The sequence below is a fragment of the Equus quagga genome, chromosome 12 (genome assembly GCF_021613505.1).
Source record: "Equus quagga isolate Etosha38 chromosome 12, UCLA_HA_Equagga_1.0, whole genome shotgun sequence".
In the NCBI taxonomy this organism is placed as follows: Eukaryota; Metazoa; Chordata; class Mammalia; order Perissodactyla; family Equidae; genus Equus; species Equus quagga.
In genome coordinates, this window is record NC_060278.1 from 18014024 (window position 1) to 18032193 (window position 18170).

The 18170-nt window shown below is 36.8% G+C and overlaps 1 protein-coding gene across 1 annotated transcript in view; it reads left to right on the forward strand.

Moving 5' to 3' along the window:
* The window catches only part of MINDY3 (MINDY lysine 48 deubiquitinase 3), an 84383-nt gene that overhangs the window by 36768 nt on the left and 29445 nt on the right, over nucleotides 1-18170 (forward strand). Inside the window, exons 9-10 of the mRNA XM_046679741.1 lie at nucleotides 1568-1638; nucleotides 6388-6468. Coding sequence (XP_046535697.1) covers nucleotides 1568-1638; nucleotides 6388-6468 — 152 coding nt within the window. The remainder of the gene's footprint in view (nucleotides 1-1567; nucleotides 1639-6387; nucleotides 6469-18170) is intronic.

Consider the following 18170-nt stretch of genomic DNA (forward strand, 5'->3'; position numbering starts at 1 on the left):
GATAAAAAGGATGCAAAGTTATATGTTCATTGTGTTTACAGTGGACATCATTTTTAACCAGAAAAGAATGCTTTTTAAAAATATATATGGACCCGGGGCTGGCCCCGTGGCCAAGTGGTTAAGTTCGCGCACTCCGCTGAGGTGGCCCAGTGTTTCGTTGGTTCGAATCCTGGGCGCGGACATGGCACTGCTCATCAGACCACGCTGAGGCAGCGTCCCACATGCCACAACTAGAAGAACCCACAGCGAAGAATATACAACTATGTACCGGGGGGCTTTGGGGAGAAAAAGGAAATAATAAAATCTTTAAAAAATATATATATATATATATATGGACCCAAATTATTATTCTAGTTCTATTTACTATACATTAGCTGAAAGTTATAGTCTGTGAGGAGACTTTATTATCATCGCAATTACTTCTCTGTTGTGAAATAATCTCTTGTCTTTTCGTTTTCTATGCCTTACCTTATCTTATCCTCACCACGATGTCAACTCTCATTTCTATGCTGATGATTCCCAAAGCTCTGTATCCAGCCCTGACCTCTCGTCCTATGTTCCTGAGCCTTACTTCCAGTTGTGTATCCGTCTCTGGCTAGAAGTCTCAAAGTTCCAGTTGGTCTAAAACCCAACTCATGTTCTCTCTTCATAGGACTCCAAAACCTACTTCTTCTTAATCCTTTCTTTTAATTAGTCACCATTTATCAGGTACCCCAGGCTAGAAAAGTTTAAGGAAGCTTTGACAAATTCTTCACACCATAAATACATTGATTTCTCATAGCTCTTTGCTGTTTCCTCTGCCTTGAATCTTACCCTCTTCTTCATCTGGAAATTCACACATATACTTCAAGATACAAATCAGATGTTACCCCTTCTCTACGTCTTCCCTAACACAGTAAGCAGATGCACTTATATCTCTGAAGATATATAGTGTGTGTGTATGTGTGTGTGTGAACAGAGAAAGAGCAAGCTTTTTTTCATCCAACTTCCTTGATAAACTCTTAGCCTTTGTAAGGCAGATACCGTGTTCTCTTTGTCTTTATTTCCCCAATCTTAAGCACACTGCCCATGTTTACTTAGTAGGAGACAGGGGTGGTATCATATGTCCGTGTTTTAAGTATTGTGCAGGCAGGTTCACTGCTACCCAGTGATAAATTTTACAAATTATGATTAGCATATACATTTGTTTTTGTTAATCAGTCAATTCAAATTAGCCGTTTTGCATGGATATTATTAAGTGTCTTTTTCTTCTTTTATTTTTGCCAACAATTCCTTGGATTTCAGGGGGGAAATGCTTTTATTTAAAAAAAGTTAACATTGAATATAAAGTTTTATAAATGCATTCAGTGTACATCTGAATTGTCATTACTCACCACAAACCTGATCTAATGGTATTTTATAATGAGTAGTGATGACTTGATATGAACTCTTAACACTGCTAGGTTTTCAAGTATAGTTTTAGGTAAAAGTAAAGGTTTTGGTGTAGAGTATATATTTACATATAATTACTTTTCAGATTTTATATCCCAATGCAATGATAACTTTTCTCCCCCCCCCCCCCCCCCAGAACTTCTTGGTATACATGAACAAGCAGCTGTAGGATTCTTAACATTGATGGAAGCTTTAAGATACTGTAAGGTAAGTTGATTTTTAAGGCACTTTGAGTGTTTTTTATTCACATATCCATTGTTGTGGATAGTAGTTTTCTCCTGTGACAATATTTTAGACTACTACTGTTACTATATACTCTCTTCAATTCCTTTCTGATCTGACTTCCTAAAATGACAGCCTTATTAAGGGTTTCATTAAGCTGGCCAATCCAGCTGAGTTTCCTATTTTTGAGGTTTGTTCCTTTTGAGGGTGGGGGGAAGAACCCAGTACAAAATCATTTATAAAAATAGAGACATCTGTTATTGAATATAAATATACTTTTTGGTAAACTGAGGGAAAATAATGTACTGTTTCTTCCTCACTATCAGTATGCTTCACTGAAGTAACCAGTAATACTTCATCAGGCAAAGAAAAAAAATTTGCCAAATGCCTGAAATTCTAACTTTTGTCTATTCCATCTGAAAAATGATTTCACATTAAAAAATAAATTTCAAGCATTTCACAACATTAAACTCTTTAACACATGTGCTAGGGTTAGGCACTGCCATGAAACTCTAATTTATTGCAATATATTTCATTGCTTTCCTACACAATCTGAAATAACTATTGGATATTCCAAATAGTTTTAAATCATTAATGATGTACACTTAATAAGATGTCCTGATTTTGGAGAAAGCAAGAAGTAGATCTAATTTTCTTTTCCTTTTTAAAATGGTGGTTCCGTAGCAGTGGTTCTGGTGGTGGTGATTATTTTTAGTAACAATAGTAGTTACTGGTAGTGTCTTGCCCTCTTGACAGCACATGGACAGGGGTGATATGGGTATGATAATCAGCTAGGTTTCACCCTGCTCTTATTCATTACTAGTGATCATATTGTTAAATAGTAGCAACTCTTATTTTCAGTGACTTCAGTGACACAATCTAAACCTGTTCTGAGGCAGCCTGGCAACCAGAGAATCAAGCTGCATCCCCTCCCCCCCAACACACACACCAACATTCATGTATCCTAAAAATGTGTGTGTGCACAAAACAATGGTAGCTATATACAGATGATGGATATGTTAATTAGCTTGATTGTGGCACTCTTTTCACAGGTGTATACATCTGTCAAAAATGTCAAATTGTACACATTACATATATACAATTTGTATGTCAAAGATATTTCAGTAGAACTGGTAAAAAAAAAAATAAAAGTATGCGTGTTTTGCAGGAGGATAGGGTGTGGAGATTATATATTTTGAAATCTTCACCATGTGGCGTGTAAGGCCCCGGTGATCTGGATCATGCCTGTCCTTCCAGTTGCATTGCTCCCTCCATCACTGCGCTCCAGCCAGTTTCTCAGGTGTCCTGTCAGTTTCTCAAACATGCCATGCCCTTTGCTGTGTGATAGGCCTTACTGCTTGCTAACATTTCTGCCTGGAATACTCCAGCTCTTAAATGGATGGCTCACTCTCCCGTTCAGGTTCTACTTCAAATGGTGCCTCAAAGACCCTTTCCTTGATCATTCCCTCAGTGATTCTTTTTCACATTATTTCATAGGAATAATCACTCTATAATGATCCTTTTTGTTTATTTATTTTTTTTTAATCTTGAATTTGTTTTCCTGTTGTCATCCCTAATGGAATATGGGCTCTTTGAAGGCAGGAACATTTGTCATCTGGGTACATATTAGGTGCTCAATAAATATTTGTTGATTGAATGAATGGACAATTTCACTAGAATTGTAAACTTTTCTAAATGTGTGCTTTTGCTTTTCTTCAACTGTTAGGTAGAACAGAGGAATGTCTGTTTTCCCCCAGGATCTTATTGGGAAGGCAGTGGCTGCTGTATATTCTCCTTTTGCATATTGTTTTAGTGTTCTAAGTAACTGTGGTGTTTTGTAAGATTTAAAGATTGTTTTAGTGGTGGGATCAACACACTGCTACTCGGATAGAAGAGAGGCAGAACTGTTTGTTTCTTATAGCTCCAAACGAGGGAGGGCTACCAGACAGGGCCAGAGGGGGTTATACCTGGGCACAGGGCAACAGCAAGCTGCAAGCTATGGGGGGGCGGCTTGTGTATGGGAATTGGGATGGAGTCAGCTAGGTTTCCTGGGTTCCCTGTGGATGGGCTAATTTGAATAGTTTCTGTGAGCTCTGGGGCTTGGGGTCCCTCCCTAGTTGTCTGTTACCTGGCTCAAAGGCAATTAAGGTGATGATAGTAACCTGGAGTGTGGGAGGCCTGTAAGGGAACTGGTTAGGGTGTGGACTTAACTGTATTTTTTAAGGGAACTGACTGGCCTCTAGCCAGGGCCCCAAAACTGAGTCAAGACAGCATTTTCTTGAAAAAACACTACATTACACTGTGCTGTTCATCTGTATATAACTGTAGATAGCCTTCTGCAAATCTACATACATTTACTTTCTGCCAGATGTTTAGAGAAATGGCATTAAGGAAATGATTGTGTTTGTATTAGTTTTGTAAAACTGAACATTTCCCTCTTCTTTGTGTAGCAAATTGCCCTTTAGAAATGAAATTAACATTTTCATATTATTTTGACTGTATGTATTCATTAATACAAATAAAATGATATCTCTCTCTCTATATATATATATACACACTTATACACATGCAAGCAAAGAAGAAAGTAGCTCCAAGTGCTTTTGACTGTGCCTCTTTTTAAATAGATAATCTAACTCACCCACCATAGAATCTGCCATTTTGAAGTGCACAGTTCAGTGGTTTTCCTTATATTCATAGAGCTGTGCAACCATCACCTCTATCTAATTTCAGAATGTTTTCTTCTCCCCAAAAAGATCCTCTAAACTCATTAGCAGTCACTTTCCCCTTCCTCCTCAGCCCCTGGCAACTTTCTGTCTCTCTGGTTTTGCCTATTCTGGACATTGCATATAAATGGAATTATACAATATGTGGCCTTTGTGTCTGGCTTCTTTTTAATGTTCATCCATATTTTACCATGTATTAGTACTTCCTTCCCTCTTATGACCAAATAATACTCTGCTGTATGATGTATCAGTTTTGTTTATCTGTCCATCAAATGATGAATGTTTGGGTTGTTTCTGCTTTTTGGCTATTATGAATAGTATCGCTATGAACATTTGTGTAGAAGTGTTTTGTGAACACATTTTCATTTCTCTTGGGTGTATACCCAGGATTGAAATTGCTTGGTCATATGGTCATTCTGTGCTTAACTTTTTGAGGAACTGTCAAGCTGTTTTCCAAAGTGGTTGCACTATTTGTGCAGCTTTATTTATTTTTGTTATTATATAAAACAATTCATGAGTTCAGCATTCATTTATCCTTTCATCCTACTTTATATAATTTTAATCATTGTCTTTTACTTCAATCTTAATTTAAATACACACACCCACATGCTTTTTCTGAAAGAGAAATTAAACATCTAAACCTTCCCCACAAGAGGCAGTGTGACATAATGGAAGGCTACCAGATTAGAAGCCGGCAAACCTGAGTTTTAACTCTAGTGCTATCCTACTTAGCTGTTTGAATTCAGACCTGGCACTGATCCCTGGTGTTTCTCAGTTTCCTTATGTAATATTGAGGGACTTGCACTGCACCCCTCTCAGATCCCTTCTACTCTGAGCCTGTGATGGGAGCTTTTCTTTTTTCTTTGGCTTTTATTCTCTCTTTTCTCCCCAAACCATCCTTCCTACCCTGCTGGTTCACCATTGCCGTCAGCGTACCCAACGCATCCCTCCCATCATAGGACAAAGATAGCAGTTTTTCTATGCGTGAAGACAAAAGAGTTCCTACATTCCACTTCCCGCCTAGGGATAATCACAGATTCCAAAAGGCCATGGTGGTGGTTGAAGGTGGGGCATCATATCAGGACTGCTGGCTGGTTAGGGAAGAATTGGCTCTGACCGCTGCAGGTAGCCACTTGGAATTTCTCCGTAATAGGCAGTCTGTGTGAGACAAGAAAATTCAGTGAATTTGATTGGTAAAGTTGGTTATTTTTAAGTTAAAGCTTTTGTCCTCATAAGGGTATGGAATTGATTGATGTGAACATGATTGGATTTCATAAGTCTATTTTTTATTTGCTGAAGCTTTCATTTTCTCAGTTATACACACAGAATGAGACACTCAGATTTTTGGTACTGTAGTTTTTATGGATTAAATATATAACCTTAAAGGCAGCTATAATTAGGACTTTTTATACATTTTAAAGAGACTTCATATTGTAAAACCTGGAACTTACCTTCCACCATGAAGAGTCGAGTGACAAGATTCTTTTATATTTTTAAACGTTTTAGGTTGTATCTTTTTCTTGAGAGAGATTATTATATTGCCCTAGATTCTTTGAAGACAAGGATGTTCTTAAGGTTTTTTCCCTTATTTATTCCTCAGTCTACTCATTTGTTAATTTATAATTATTCTCCTTATAAAGTAATTATCATCAAGCTTGTAGTTTTAGGGTTTGAGGTAACAAGCTGAAATTCTAGAAGTGGTCATTCTATCTAGGAATGTTAGCAAAAAAATTAAGAATGATTCTTAGGGCTGAACTAATTATTTTTAGCTGTGTTAAATCTGTCTTGTTGTTGTTCTCATGTAAAGGTGTTATATAAGCTGAGCCCTGACAGTCCTTATAACATTCGTTTTTCCATTCAGCGTTTATGGGTAAGGCATTCTGATGCAATACATTATTCCATTTAAATATGAATTAGACGCTTTAGTTACGCTTCTGATATTCATGGGCAAATATATAACAGGCAGTATAAAATTGTCATTTGTTTATTTATTTTGCTACATTTGTTCTAGGTTGGTTCTTACTTGAAATCTCCAAAATTCCCTATTTGGATTGTTGGCAGTGAAACTCACCTCACCGTATTTTTTGCCAAGGTATGCTTACAGCAGGATGTTTTTATGACGTCAGGCAAACAAGTAATATGCGTCTATATTTAGTTTGGGTCTTTGTGCAGACTTTGGTGTATTCCCACTAACAATTGGATTGTTCCAAAATCTAAAAAATTAATACTAAATAACATGTTGTTATACTGTTCTAGTTTTAGAATCATTTCAATAAAATCTGTCGTGATTTGGTTATAATTTCTTTATCTTTTCTGACTTTGGAGCTTTGGCTTTTGATTTTTTTCAGAAATTACTTGTTTTATGGTGAAAATAATTGAATTTAAAAGCTTTGGATTGCACTTTTGTAGAGAGGATAAAAATCCAATTTACATGCTATAAAATAATTTTAGTTACATCACCTAGGAAAATATTTTAAAATCTGTTAATAGTTCAGTGGTCTAGAAGTCAGGTGCTCTTTTAAGATGGAATGTTTCCTACAGTTTTTGCGTGGTTACAATATTGAAATAGATGAAATGCATTTAAATATGTTATTTTAAAATTCTTACAACTAACTGTTTCTAAATCCCAGTCTTTAACTATAGTATTTCTTTTTCCACAGTTGATTGGTTAAGATTTAGCTTTGAAGTCAGACAGCCTTCATTTGAATCCCAGTCTTGCCACTTCTAGCATCATTCAACCTCTTTTCCTATGTCTTTAAAATAGGAATTAATAGTAGTACCTAGCTCTTAAAATTGTGGTCAAGCTTAGATATAAAACATTTAGCAGTACCTAGTACAGGTTAAATGCCCAGTAAATCTTAGCCGTTGTCGTCATCATTGTTTTCATTATTCTACAAACATTTATTCAACATCTCTGGTATGCTTAGAGAGAGTTACTAGATGTTGGACTCACAGGGGAAAATATATAATTGTGTTTGTGAGGTTTCTTAATTCTAATGTACTTTCTTGATTACTCCATGAGCTTTTTTAGCTTGTACCTGTTAATGTATATTTGTGTGTGTGTGAAGTACGAATTATATAAATTGTACCAAAGACTGAACTGACAATGCTAAGTTTTGTGGATCTATTTCATTATTTGTTACTGTATTTACTTTTATTGTGCTGGTAAAAGTCCAGCTAGTGGATTTAGAGCAAGATACTTTTTCTTAAAGAGGAAAGGCTATAAAGTGCAACTCTAAAAGTACAGACAGACCTTACTGATGTTACATTTAGCCTGAAAGCTTCTGCTGTTTATTTCCCTCCTAAAGTAGAGGGGAAGAAGTTAAAAGCATAATGTGAACTACAGAAACTGAATAACTTCTCATTCCTGAGTGAAGATTTCATCATTTGACTAATTTTTGTTTCAAGTGATATAAATGTCCAGAAAAGACAATTTGTTCCAATTTACATACAAAAATGTATTTTCAAGCCAATTATTAATTATTTTTGTCTCAACCCTATTCTTTAGCATTAGGAAAACTAATAAATTCTATGAAACTGTGTAAGTTTTACTATAAAAGAAAAGATGAAACTATTTTAAATCGTAAATTTTATGATTGATATTTAAGAACTGATTTTGTTCAAACAGCAGAAGAGATTTCACAGAAGGTTGATCAAGGAGCAGTGTCAATTGAGCTGTGTAAATTTGCACACATTTTGTATTCGAGCATCTAAATGTTACGTATGTTGATAGAGTCGTGGGAGTGAATTATACCCGCCTTTCTCTGAAACACAGTTATCCCTGGTGTCCCCAGAGGGTTGGTTCCCGGACCCTGCAGATCCCAAAATCCATGGATGTTCAGGTCACTTTTCTAAAACAGCATTGTATTTGCATATAACCCATGCACACCTTCCTGTATACTTTAAATTACCTCTGGATGACTTATAATGCCTAATACAATGTAAATGTTATGTAAGTAATTGTTATACTGTCTGGTTTAGAGAATAATGACAAAGAAAAAAAGTCTGTACATGTTCAGTATAGACACGGCCATCGTAGGCCTTTCGATCTGTGATTGGTTGAATCCACAGATGCAGAACCCACAGATATGGAGGACCACTGTATACACTTCTTACCTACCTGTCCTGGTAGTCTTTGTTGTTCTTATAGTGCTTGGCCCATTGTGCTGCTGCATTTGTCACACAATGCATAGTTCCTACGTCCCACACTGTTTGTTGGGGCAAGTGAGCCTTGTTCAGGACAGGGACTCCTCTCATTCATCTTCTTATCCATAGATCTCAGCCACACGCAACGAAATGTTGAGTTAGTGACATGAAGTGTGTAGAGAGAAACACACAGACCGCTCCCACACCAGCTATAGGCCTGACCAAACAAACTCAATGTATGCCATGTAAGTCAGACCAGGTTTTTAAGTCTGTCTTCATTTATTTGTATCCCTGATGCTACTAATAGTCATGATAGGAAAATATACACACACGTGAAGTGATTATACAGAATTTTATAGTAAGATTTTAGGTTCTTCAACTATGATAAATCTCATATGTCCATACCTTATGTCTCTTTTGGAACTCTTGAATTTTATACTAATTGTTATTGTTTGATACCCACCTCTGAATTCTCCGGATCTGGTATACAATCCAGCATGTAGTGTAGGGGATTCATCAGTTTAATTAAGCCTTTGCATGAATTTTCCACACTTGGGTTCCAGTGACATTTATAACTTCTAAAAATACTTCTTCATGACTCACTCTGAAGCCGCTTAAAAGCATGGGTACTTCCTTTTCAGTCTATTTTAGAAGAATTGAATTTGGATTGGTTGAACATGTTATCTTTAAAAGGAGTTGCAAGTAAGAATTTTCCCCTTTGAAGTAAAATAATATAAAGCCAGAAGATCATGTAAATGGTAAATGAGATCAGTAATATTGGATAACATTTATTACGTCTGGTTTAAAATTTGTTTTAATAAACTAGCATTTTTGTAGTCTTCGACATTTAGAAAATACGGCAAATTTTGCTGTTCATTACATTATAGCAGGATCTATTATTTGCTCACTCTTTCTTTGATATTTCTAAAATTGACCAAGTGATTTTGGCTGTGAATTTGGTTTTGTTATTTTTTATTTTTGAGTTTTGGTCTGTTTGTTTTTGGTGGATTTGTTCGCTTTATGTTCTATGGCACGAAACAAACAAGCGTTGGGTTTTTTTTCACCAGCAACTTAATGTAAATGTTGATGTCTTTTTCTATAAAACTGGTATATTTGTTCGCCTAGATATGTATTTCATGTGCTGAGTTCTTTATACTGATTATGATTAAGTAAAAATCTTGTTTTAAGGTCACAATTTTCAAGGCAATCTGTAAATTCCCATTGTAAAATGCCTTGGAAAAGTAATAGAATTCTTCATGTGACTTATACACTGGAGGTGATAATAGTTGGCACTGTCTTCATTCATATAGAAACTCATTTGTCACGTATTTACTGGGCATATAGCATGTCTCTGGCATTATGCCGGGTGCTGTGAATACAGTTGTTAGCAAAAGTAGACATAGCTCCTGTTCTTATGGAAGTGTGTGTTCTAATGGGGGGAGGGGGGCAGCATTAATCAAAGAATCACACTTATAAAATTACAACTGTGATGAATGCTGACAAAGCACAGGTCTATAAAGCTATACAAATTTCTCCTGGTTTTGGAAGATAAGGAGTATTTCCTTGAAGAATTGATGTCTAAAATGAGCACTGAGTCATCAGTAAGATTAAACTAGGAGAAGAGAGAGAAAAGAGCATTCCTTACATAGGAAATAGAGCAAACAAACGGCTGGGGGAGAGAGGGCTATGGTGTGAACAAGCTGAAAGAGGAGGGCTGGAACACAGAAGTTGGGGGTGGGGAGCAAGGTGTCAAATGAGGCTGTGGAAGTAGGCAGGCCACGCGACGCTATGCTAAGAGTAATGACAACCACTAGACTTTCTAAAAATCAGTGGTGGTGGTAGTTTTAGGGAGATAGGAAGGAAGGGGAAAGGATTAAATTTGCATTTTGAAAAAATCATTCTGGCTAATTGTGGAAGACCGACATATGTAGAGAGTGGGTGAACAAGACTTTTGTAGTATTTCAGGTAAGCAAAGAATGTAGTTTGGTCCAGGGTTACAAAGGTAGAGTTGGATAGAGCTACATAAGGTAGAGATGGATAGAAGTGGGTAAATTTGAAAGACTTATTCCTGAGTTAAACTGACAGGACTTGGTGATAGATGCCCTTGCTGTTGCCCTTCACAGTGCTGTATATCTTCTCACTCCAGCAACTAAAACGACCCTGTTAAAATGGAAGTCACTTCATGTCACACTCCTGCTCAAAATCCTGCATTGACTCCACTTTCACTAAGAGTAAAAGCCAAACTCCTTAGAACAACCTCCTGGGCCCTACCTCCCCCCATCCGACTCCGTGTTTGTTGCCTCTCTAATGTCATTTCCTGCCACTCCCCCTCCTGTCTTTCTTGGCCACACTCGCCTGTCCTCTCCCTCAGAAATGAGGCAGGCCCTTTGCATGTGCTATTCCCTTTGCTTAAAATGCTCTTGCCCCAGATGTCTGTATAAAGGATTCCTGCTTTCTTCAGGTCACTATTCAAACATCACCTCCTTAGTGAGGCCTTGCCTGGCCACCTTTTCTAAAATTCCAACCCCTTTCTCTTCCCTCTTTTCATTAATATTCTCTCTTTCTCTCCAAATAGATATGTATATATATGTTTTTAATTGAGGTAAAATTCACATAAGAAAGTTAACCACGGCAGGTAAACAATTTAGTGGCACTTCGTGCATTCACAGTTTTGTGTAGCCACCACCTGTATCTAGTTCCTGAACATTTTCTTCTTCCCAGAATAAAACCCCATATTTATTAAGCAGTTATTCCCCATTCCTCCTCTCCAGAGCCCCACCAACCACCAATCTGCTTTCAGTCTCTATGGATGTACATACACGGGTTATTTCATATAAGTGGACTCATACCATATGTGACTGGATTGTTTCTGGATTCTTTCATTGAGCATAATGTTTTTGAGATTTGTCTTCATTGTAGCATGTATCAGTACTTCATTCCCTTTTTTGGCTGAATGATATTTCATTCAGTGTATATAACACAGTTCATTGATCCCCCTATCAGTGGACATTTGGTTTGTTTCCACCTTTTGGCTATTGTGCATGGTGCTGCTGTGAGCATTCCCACACAAGCACTTGTTTGGAGTCCCTGTTTTCAGTTCTTTGGGGTATTAACCTAGGACTGGAATTGCTGGGTCATATGGCAGTTCTGTTTCACTGTTTGGGGAGCTGCCAAGCTGTCTCTACAGCAGCTACAGCATTTTACATTCCCTCCGGCAACGTACAAGGGGTCCAAGTTTTCCACATCTTTGTCAACTTTTGTTCTTTTCCTTTTTTGTTTTTATTATAACTGTCCTAGAGGTTGTTAAGTGGTCACTGTGGTTTTGATCTGCATTTCCCTAGAGACTAATGACATTGATCATCTTTTTATGTGCTTTTTGGCCATTTGTATATTTTCTTTGAAAAACTGTCTATTCAACTTCTTTGCCTGTTTTTGAATTGGGTTGTCTGTCTTTTTGTACCTGAATTGTCAGAGTTTTTAATATATTCTGGTTACCAGGCACATACTATATATTTTACTTGTTGTTCTATCTCTTGTCTGTCTCTCTCACTAGTACGCTCTATGAAGGTAAGTTTTTTGACTGTTTTGTCTCCTTTCTCCCAACACCTAGAACAGTGCCAGCCACAGTGTTGGTGCTCAGTAAATTTTGGTTGAATAAATAAATTGCAGGAAACCCTGAAGATTTATCTCATCAAAGATTGTGATGTAGTCATGTTGGTACTTAATAAGGGGTTTAAGGGGGCTTAAGAGTTCTAACTTGTCTTTGATTATAATAATGCAGTAGATCCCTAAGCTTATAAATCAAGAACTAGCAGTTATAATGCATTCAATATCCTATATAGAGACAAAAACAGAACTAACTTGTGCCCTTCTACCCGATCAACTGAAATGCACACACATACAGCCTCTTTCTCCAGATTAGTCAATAAACACTTTGATGAGTATTTATAAATAAACATTGTTATACCATATACTCTAACATAATTAAGATTTATGTTCACGGTTTGAGGGTGGATAAGAAATTGTTTCTATTTGGTTAATAACTTCTTAACTGTCTGTTTTGGTTTCTCCTCCTGAAGTGGCTGGTTTACTTTGAGAATTTGGGTAATGAACTGTAAAGAGATGGAAGTGTGCAATTTTGAGTTTGAGTGCCAGACTAATTACTTCAAAGTTATCAGTTGATGTTTGACATGTCCAGTGGCCCAGAACTTACCTTTTTCTCTTTTATTGGAACTGTCTTCCTGACCCATGGAGAATTATTGTACATGTTTTGTCGGATTGGAAAAGGTTTTTTACAATTCAGTTTTATTTGAAAATCTACAGTAAAATAAATTTAATAATTAACTTTTATGAACAGGTTGTAAATCTTCAGATTAATCGTTTATAACCATCTTCTTTATTAAGTTTTTAAATTTAACAATCATCTTACTTTTCTATCTGAGATAAAGTGATCTTTTTTATCTTACTAAACCATGTGTGTCTGTGAAACAACATCGATATTGTACTCTTTGATGTATCTTAGAGAATGTGGTTGCAAAAAATAGAAGCAAGTCATTCTAAATAAATGGGAGTTTTATACTTAATATTGAGGGGGAATGCACAGAATCTATCTGCAGGGACCTTATAAGGACTCAGAATCATCAAGCAGCAGGGGCCCCACAGAACTCTCTAATAAGAGGATGTGGGTGAGGTGAAATGCTGTACGTAAATGGACTTCTTCAAAGAAGGAAACTTAATTTCTATTTAGTAGGGTGGAGAATTTTCCACGCAGGTCATCTGAGCTATGGCAGAACAAAACCTTCAGATCTGTACATTGTGAGGGATCATGCCCTGTGGGCATGGGCAATGTCTTCAGAAATCATAACCATGGTACTTTTGATGAGATTAGCTGAAAACTTGCAAACCTCCTGCACAGGTAAAGGAAATGATTTTCAATAGTAGATGCTTAAAGAATTTAGAACGTATATTTAAACTTATCTTTTTTTTAATTGTTTCCCTTAATTTCAAGAGAAAACATAGCTCTTATTGTTAAAACATGGCTGTGTAACATTTGTTTTATAATATGTTACATCTTGCCACCTTTTAGGAGTCAGGCCTTTTCATACTGAGACATTTTAATATACTTTAAATGCGCAAATATTACCTGATAGAATATTATGACCTTTGTCCTCTTACCCTTTTCTTCTCTCTAACCATCATTTTACCCTTTGATTCTTTGTCTTCCTTTTTTATATTTGGGTTTTAAGATTAAATTATTTGGGTCACTTTCATAATTTCCTCTTGAATTAAAATTATGAAATTAATTTTCAATGCAAATTCAAGAGGTGGGCTTTAAATTTGAAAATATAATACTTTTAATAATATTAGAATTATCTGTATAAAATGGTAGACAGAATAAATTTGTCTTTTTTGCTTTTATTGTGCATTTGAATCTCAGTGTGGAATGACAGCTGCTGATCTAATATAAAAATTGGGCCTACCGATAACATCTAGTTTCATCTTCAGAAGATTAGTGACTAATTTCCTTCGTAACCCATTTCAAACTTTCTATTGAAGTTGGGGAGATGAGTTTTACATCCCTTTTTGTACTCTTTTATGGTTATAAAAGGACTCTTTGTATGTGTGTGCAGAGTATCACCTTTGACCTTTCCTATGACAAAGCAGTTTTCCTTTCAGGTAAGAACACGTGAAAACACATTACTGTTTTTAATCGCAGATATATAAAGAAACTGAATTTAATGCAAAAGAGAAACAAAACATTGAACTGTTCCCGCGTGAGCTGACTATTCTTACAGTGGTATCTGTTACTGGGAGTCTAGATAGAATTCTTTCTACAGAGCAGGCTCCTTTTGTGTATGGCTCTTTGGTGTAACATTAGGAAGACTACTGCAGTTAAATGTTAGAGCCCTTTCTTTAGGTGTTTAAAAACTGAACAGTACTACTTTGCCATTAATGCACTGCTCTGTGTGTAATAAACACAATTTTAAGGAAAAGAAGTAAAGTGGTGCTTTATAGACTTTATTTGTTACAAAGAAAATTCACCTCTACGTATCTTTAATTTTGGGGTAAAAATCATGGGACTTGGAATACAATGAAATTCACAGTTGGGCATTTTGTAGTCGAGTTTTCCTTTGTATTAATGTGATTTAATCATTCCATCCATTTATCTTAAGTAAATTTTAGAGTATGTGTACATCTTTAAATTTCATGCCTTATCTATTACAGAAAGGAAATGGATTTAACAGCTTAAGTATTTAATTTTATAGTTTAAATCATAAGTTGTCATGTGACGTTTAACACCTATCTTCCAAAATAAAAAAAGTGACTTCAGACAAAAGATACTGAAGTTAATCTGTTATTTGAACTACTTGGAAATTTTGGGTGGAAGTCTACATGGGCTAACAATTTTCAATTATTTGAATTATTAAAAGCTTATGAATTTTTAACCACAAACTCTTTCCTAACTGCTTAGCACACTTTGGAGCTAACCCTTATCAGCTATCATTGGGTTATGCCAATGATTTGTGCCATCATAATATTAAAACTTTATTTTTATTATTTTGATCAGAAATCTTTCAAAATATATTATATTCTTACCTCCTTAAACACAGTGAAAATTAATTGCCCTTATGTACTCTTTCATACTATTCTGAATGCCCTCATGCAGCCGTTTCTGTATCTGGTTTATAATTTTTATGAATTTTCTTTTTCTCTCAGTTATCTCAATCATGTCAGTGATGTCAGCCTATTTACTGAACATGGTCCCTCTTTCCCTTTGAATTTGTTTCTTAGAATTTTTTGTTACAGTAGAACCCAAATAATAGTCCAAACAAGATAAAATATCGTTGATAGAAAGGCCCAAAGGTGCCCTGTCATGAGTCTGAGTTTTCATTAGAATCAGCATTGGTAAATCCATACCTCCAGCTGTCTGTCTATAATTTTGAAAGTAATTGTAGCAAATAGAGTTGATAGCAGAATAGGGCACAAGGTCTTATATATTCATGCAGGATAGTGTGAACAAGTTTATGATTTTATTTTTCTGTGCTTTTGTTTATGTTATCCTCTGCCCAGAATGTGATCAAAATCCTTCTTAGCATTCATGGTCCAGCCTTGACATCTTCTGTGTTGTGACTACTGATTTTCTCACTCCCCTGTTGCTCTTAGAATTTCTTCCAACTTCCTACCTTCTTGTGATCTGTGATACTACCTAATTTACCTTTTTTCCCCACAGTACCTAATAGATCTACATTAGGCTTTGTGCTAAGTACTGTTGAAATGCAAAGATTAATGATACATTGTCATAGTTGACTATTTACATTTGCTGAGTGTTTTCTGTGTGTCAGGCACTGTGCTAAGCATTTTACGTGCGTTCCTCATTTAATCCTCAATGCAACCCTTTGAAGTAAGTACCATTTTCATCTACATTTCATAGTCTGGGGCCAGTGAAAAATAACATCTCCATAGTTATTTGCTAGTGAGTGCTAGAGCCAGGATTCAAACTCAAATCTTCTGACTCCTGAGCTTTTCACTACTTCTCCGCGCTTAGGAAAACAAAAACCAAAAAATTATACTAGGCAAGAGTAGAGACTAGAAGAGGGAAAAGGTGGGTGCAGAGGAGATGTTACTTGAATTAAAGAACGTGGTAAGTTTTAGACTCACATGAAATGAGGGCTGTGTTCTAGGCTTGGAAAAAAGATTAAGCTAAAAGACAAGAGATGTGTGATGGGAAAATTCATGCTATATTTGGAGAATAGTAATTGGTTCTTTATGGCTGAACCATACTAGTTGTGCTAGGATATTCGGATGAAAGCAAAGGTTAGGATCAGACTTAGGACCAGCTGGAATAATCATTGATTCCCAAACCATCTTCCCTATACTTACGTTGGTGTACTTACCTTGATGTGAAAGCCGTGACTATCCAAGGCATGAATGTGTAGCGTATTCATCAGAGGAGAACAGTTTTCTTAGTGAAGAGTAAAAACCTCTGTGAGGCTGTAGTAAAACTTAACAATATTAGGAATGTGAGTGCTGTGACTATTTTTCACAGTGAAATCTTGTTTAAAATAGTAGAAAAGGAAGTAGGATTTGAGAGGGAGGGGCAGAGGTGTCCCTCACTTTGCATTTTACTAATCCAAGCCCACCATGCTTAAATTACTATATTGTGCGGACTGCACTTTGAGTAATCTTTTTAGGCTTTCATTTTCATATGAAATATATGAGGTCTAGATATGTGGAGATTCCCTTATATACAGCTTATATGGTTAAAATCAGTGTCAGTGGGTAGCAGGAGGGAAGAGACGAGAGGAAGAAGTCGGCCAAGTATGAATAGGAAGAGCAAATGGAACACAGGTGGCACAGCAAAGGAAAACCCCTGCCAGAATGTTAGGTTTTAATTCCTTTTGGCAACTTCCTGAAGTGACAAACAACCCTAAAATTTCAGCAGTTTACATGGTAGTATTCAAGAAGGGGGCAATGAGAGCAGTCCACCCCAGGTAGGAGGGATGTTGACCTCTGAAATTGTTTAGATTTGCCTACATATGATGATAATAAAAAGGAATTCAACAAAGTCAGTTTTATTATATTTAAATTCTCTACAAACAGTGTACCCTGGTTTTTTGTTTTTTTTTTTAAAGATTTTATTTTTTTCCTTTTTCTCCCCAAAGCCCCCCAGTACATAGTTGTATATTCTTTGTTGTGGGTCCTTCTAGTTGTGGTATGCGGGACGCTGCCTCAGCGTGGTTTGATGAGCAGTGCCGTGTCCGCGCCCAGGATTCGAACCAACGAAACACTGGGCCACCTGCTGCGGAGCGCGCAAACTTAACCACTCGGCCACGGGGCCAGCCCCCAGTGTACCCTGTTTTTGTCAGAACTGGGGCACACCGCTCCCACCATACCCCCGTCCCCAAACACACACAGTGAAGCTTCTTTCTGTCTTAATTTACATGTTGGCTGCTGGTGTGCTCTGCGTGCATTTTCATTCTAAGAGCTGGACTGAAGGAATGTGCACTTTTGGCAGAGGGAAAAGAGAGACACTTGGCAGAGCCAGAGATGGCGCTTAGAGCTTCTTCTAGGAGCTAGCATAATGTCACTTCTGCTTATATTTCTCTGGCCAAAAGAAGTCACCTCGCCAAACCTGATGTCAGTGGAGCTAGGAAGCAGACCCTTCCCACAGAGAGGCACTTCAGGTCCTATAGCAACAAGCAGTGATGTATAACCCTCTTACAAAGACAAGAGCCAGAAGGAATTGAGAATAATACCATCTATCACCATAGGTTACTTTGTCTCTGGGTAATTTAACAGAGTTTAAATTAATTCAAATGATGTAGTCTTTACTTAGAAGTAAGGAGGAATGTTTGACTATCAGATTGATATTTTGTGTTTGTGTGTGTGTGAGGAAGATTGGCCCTGAGCTAACATCTGTGCCAGTCTTCCTCTATTTTATGTGGGATGCCGCACAGCATGGCTTGACAAGTGGTGCTAGGTCTGTGCCTGGGATCCAAACCAGCAAACCACAAGCCGCCAAAGCAGAGTGTGTGAACTTAACCACTGTGCCACTGGGCCAGCCACCTGTCAGACTGATTTTTACCCAAGTGATTGTATAGTATTAACTTCTACCATTTAAAAAAAGTCAGATAACTATTTTTCTTG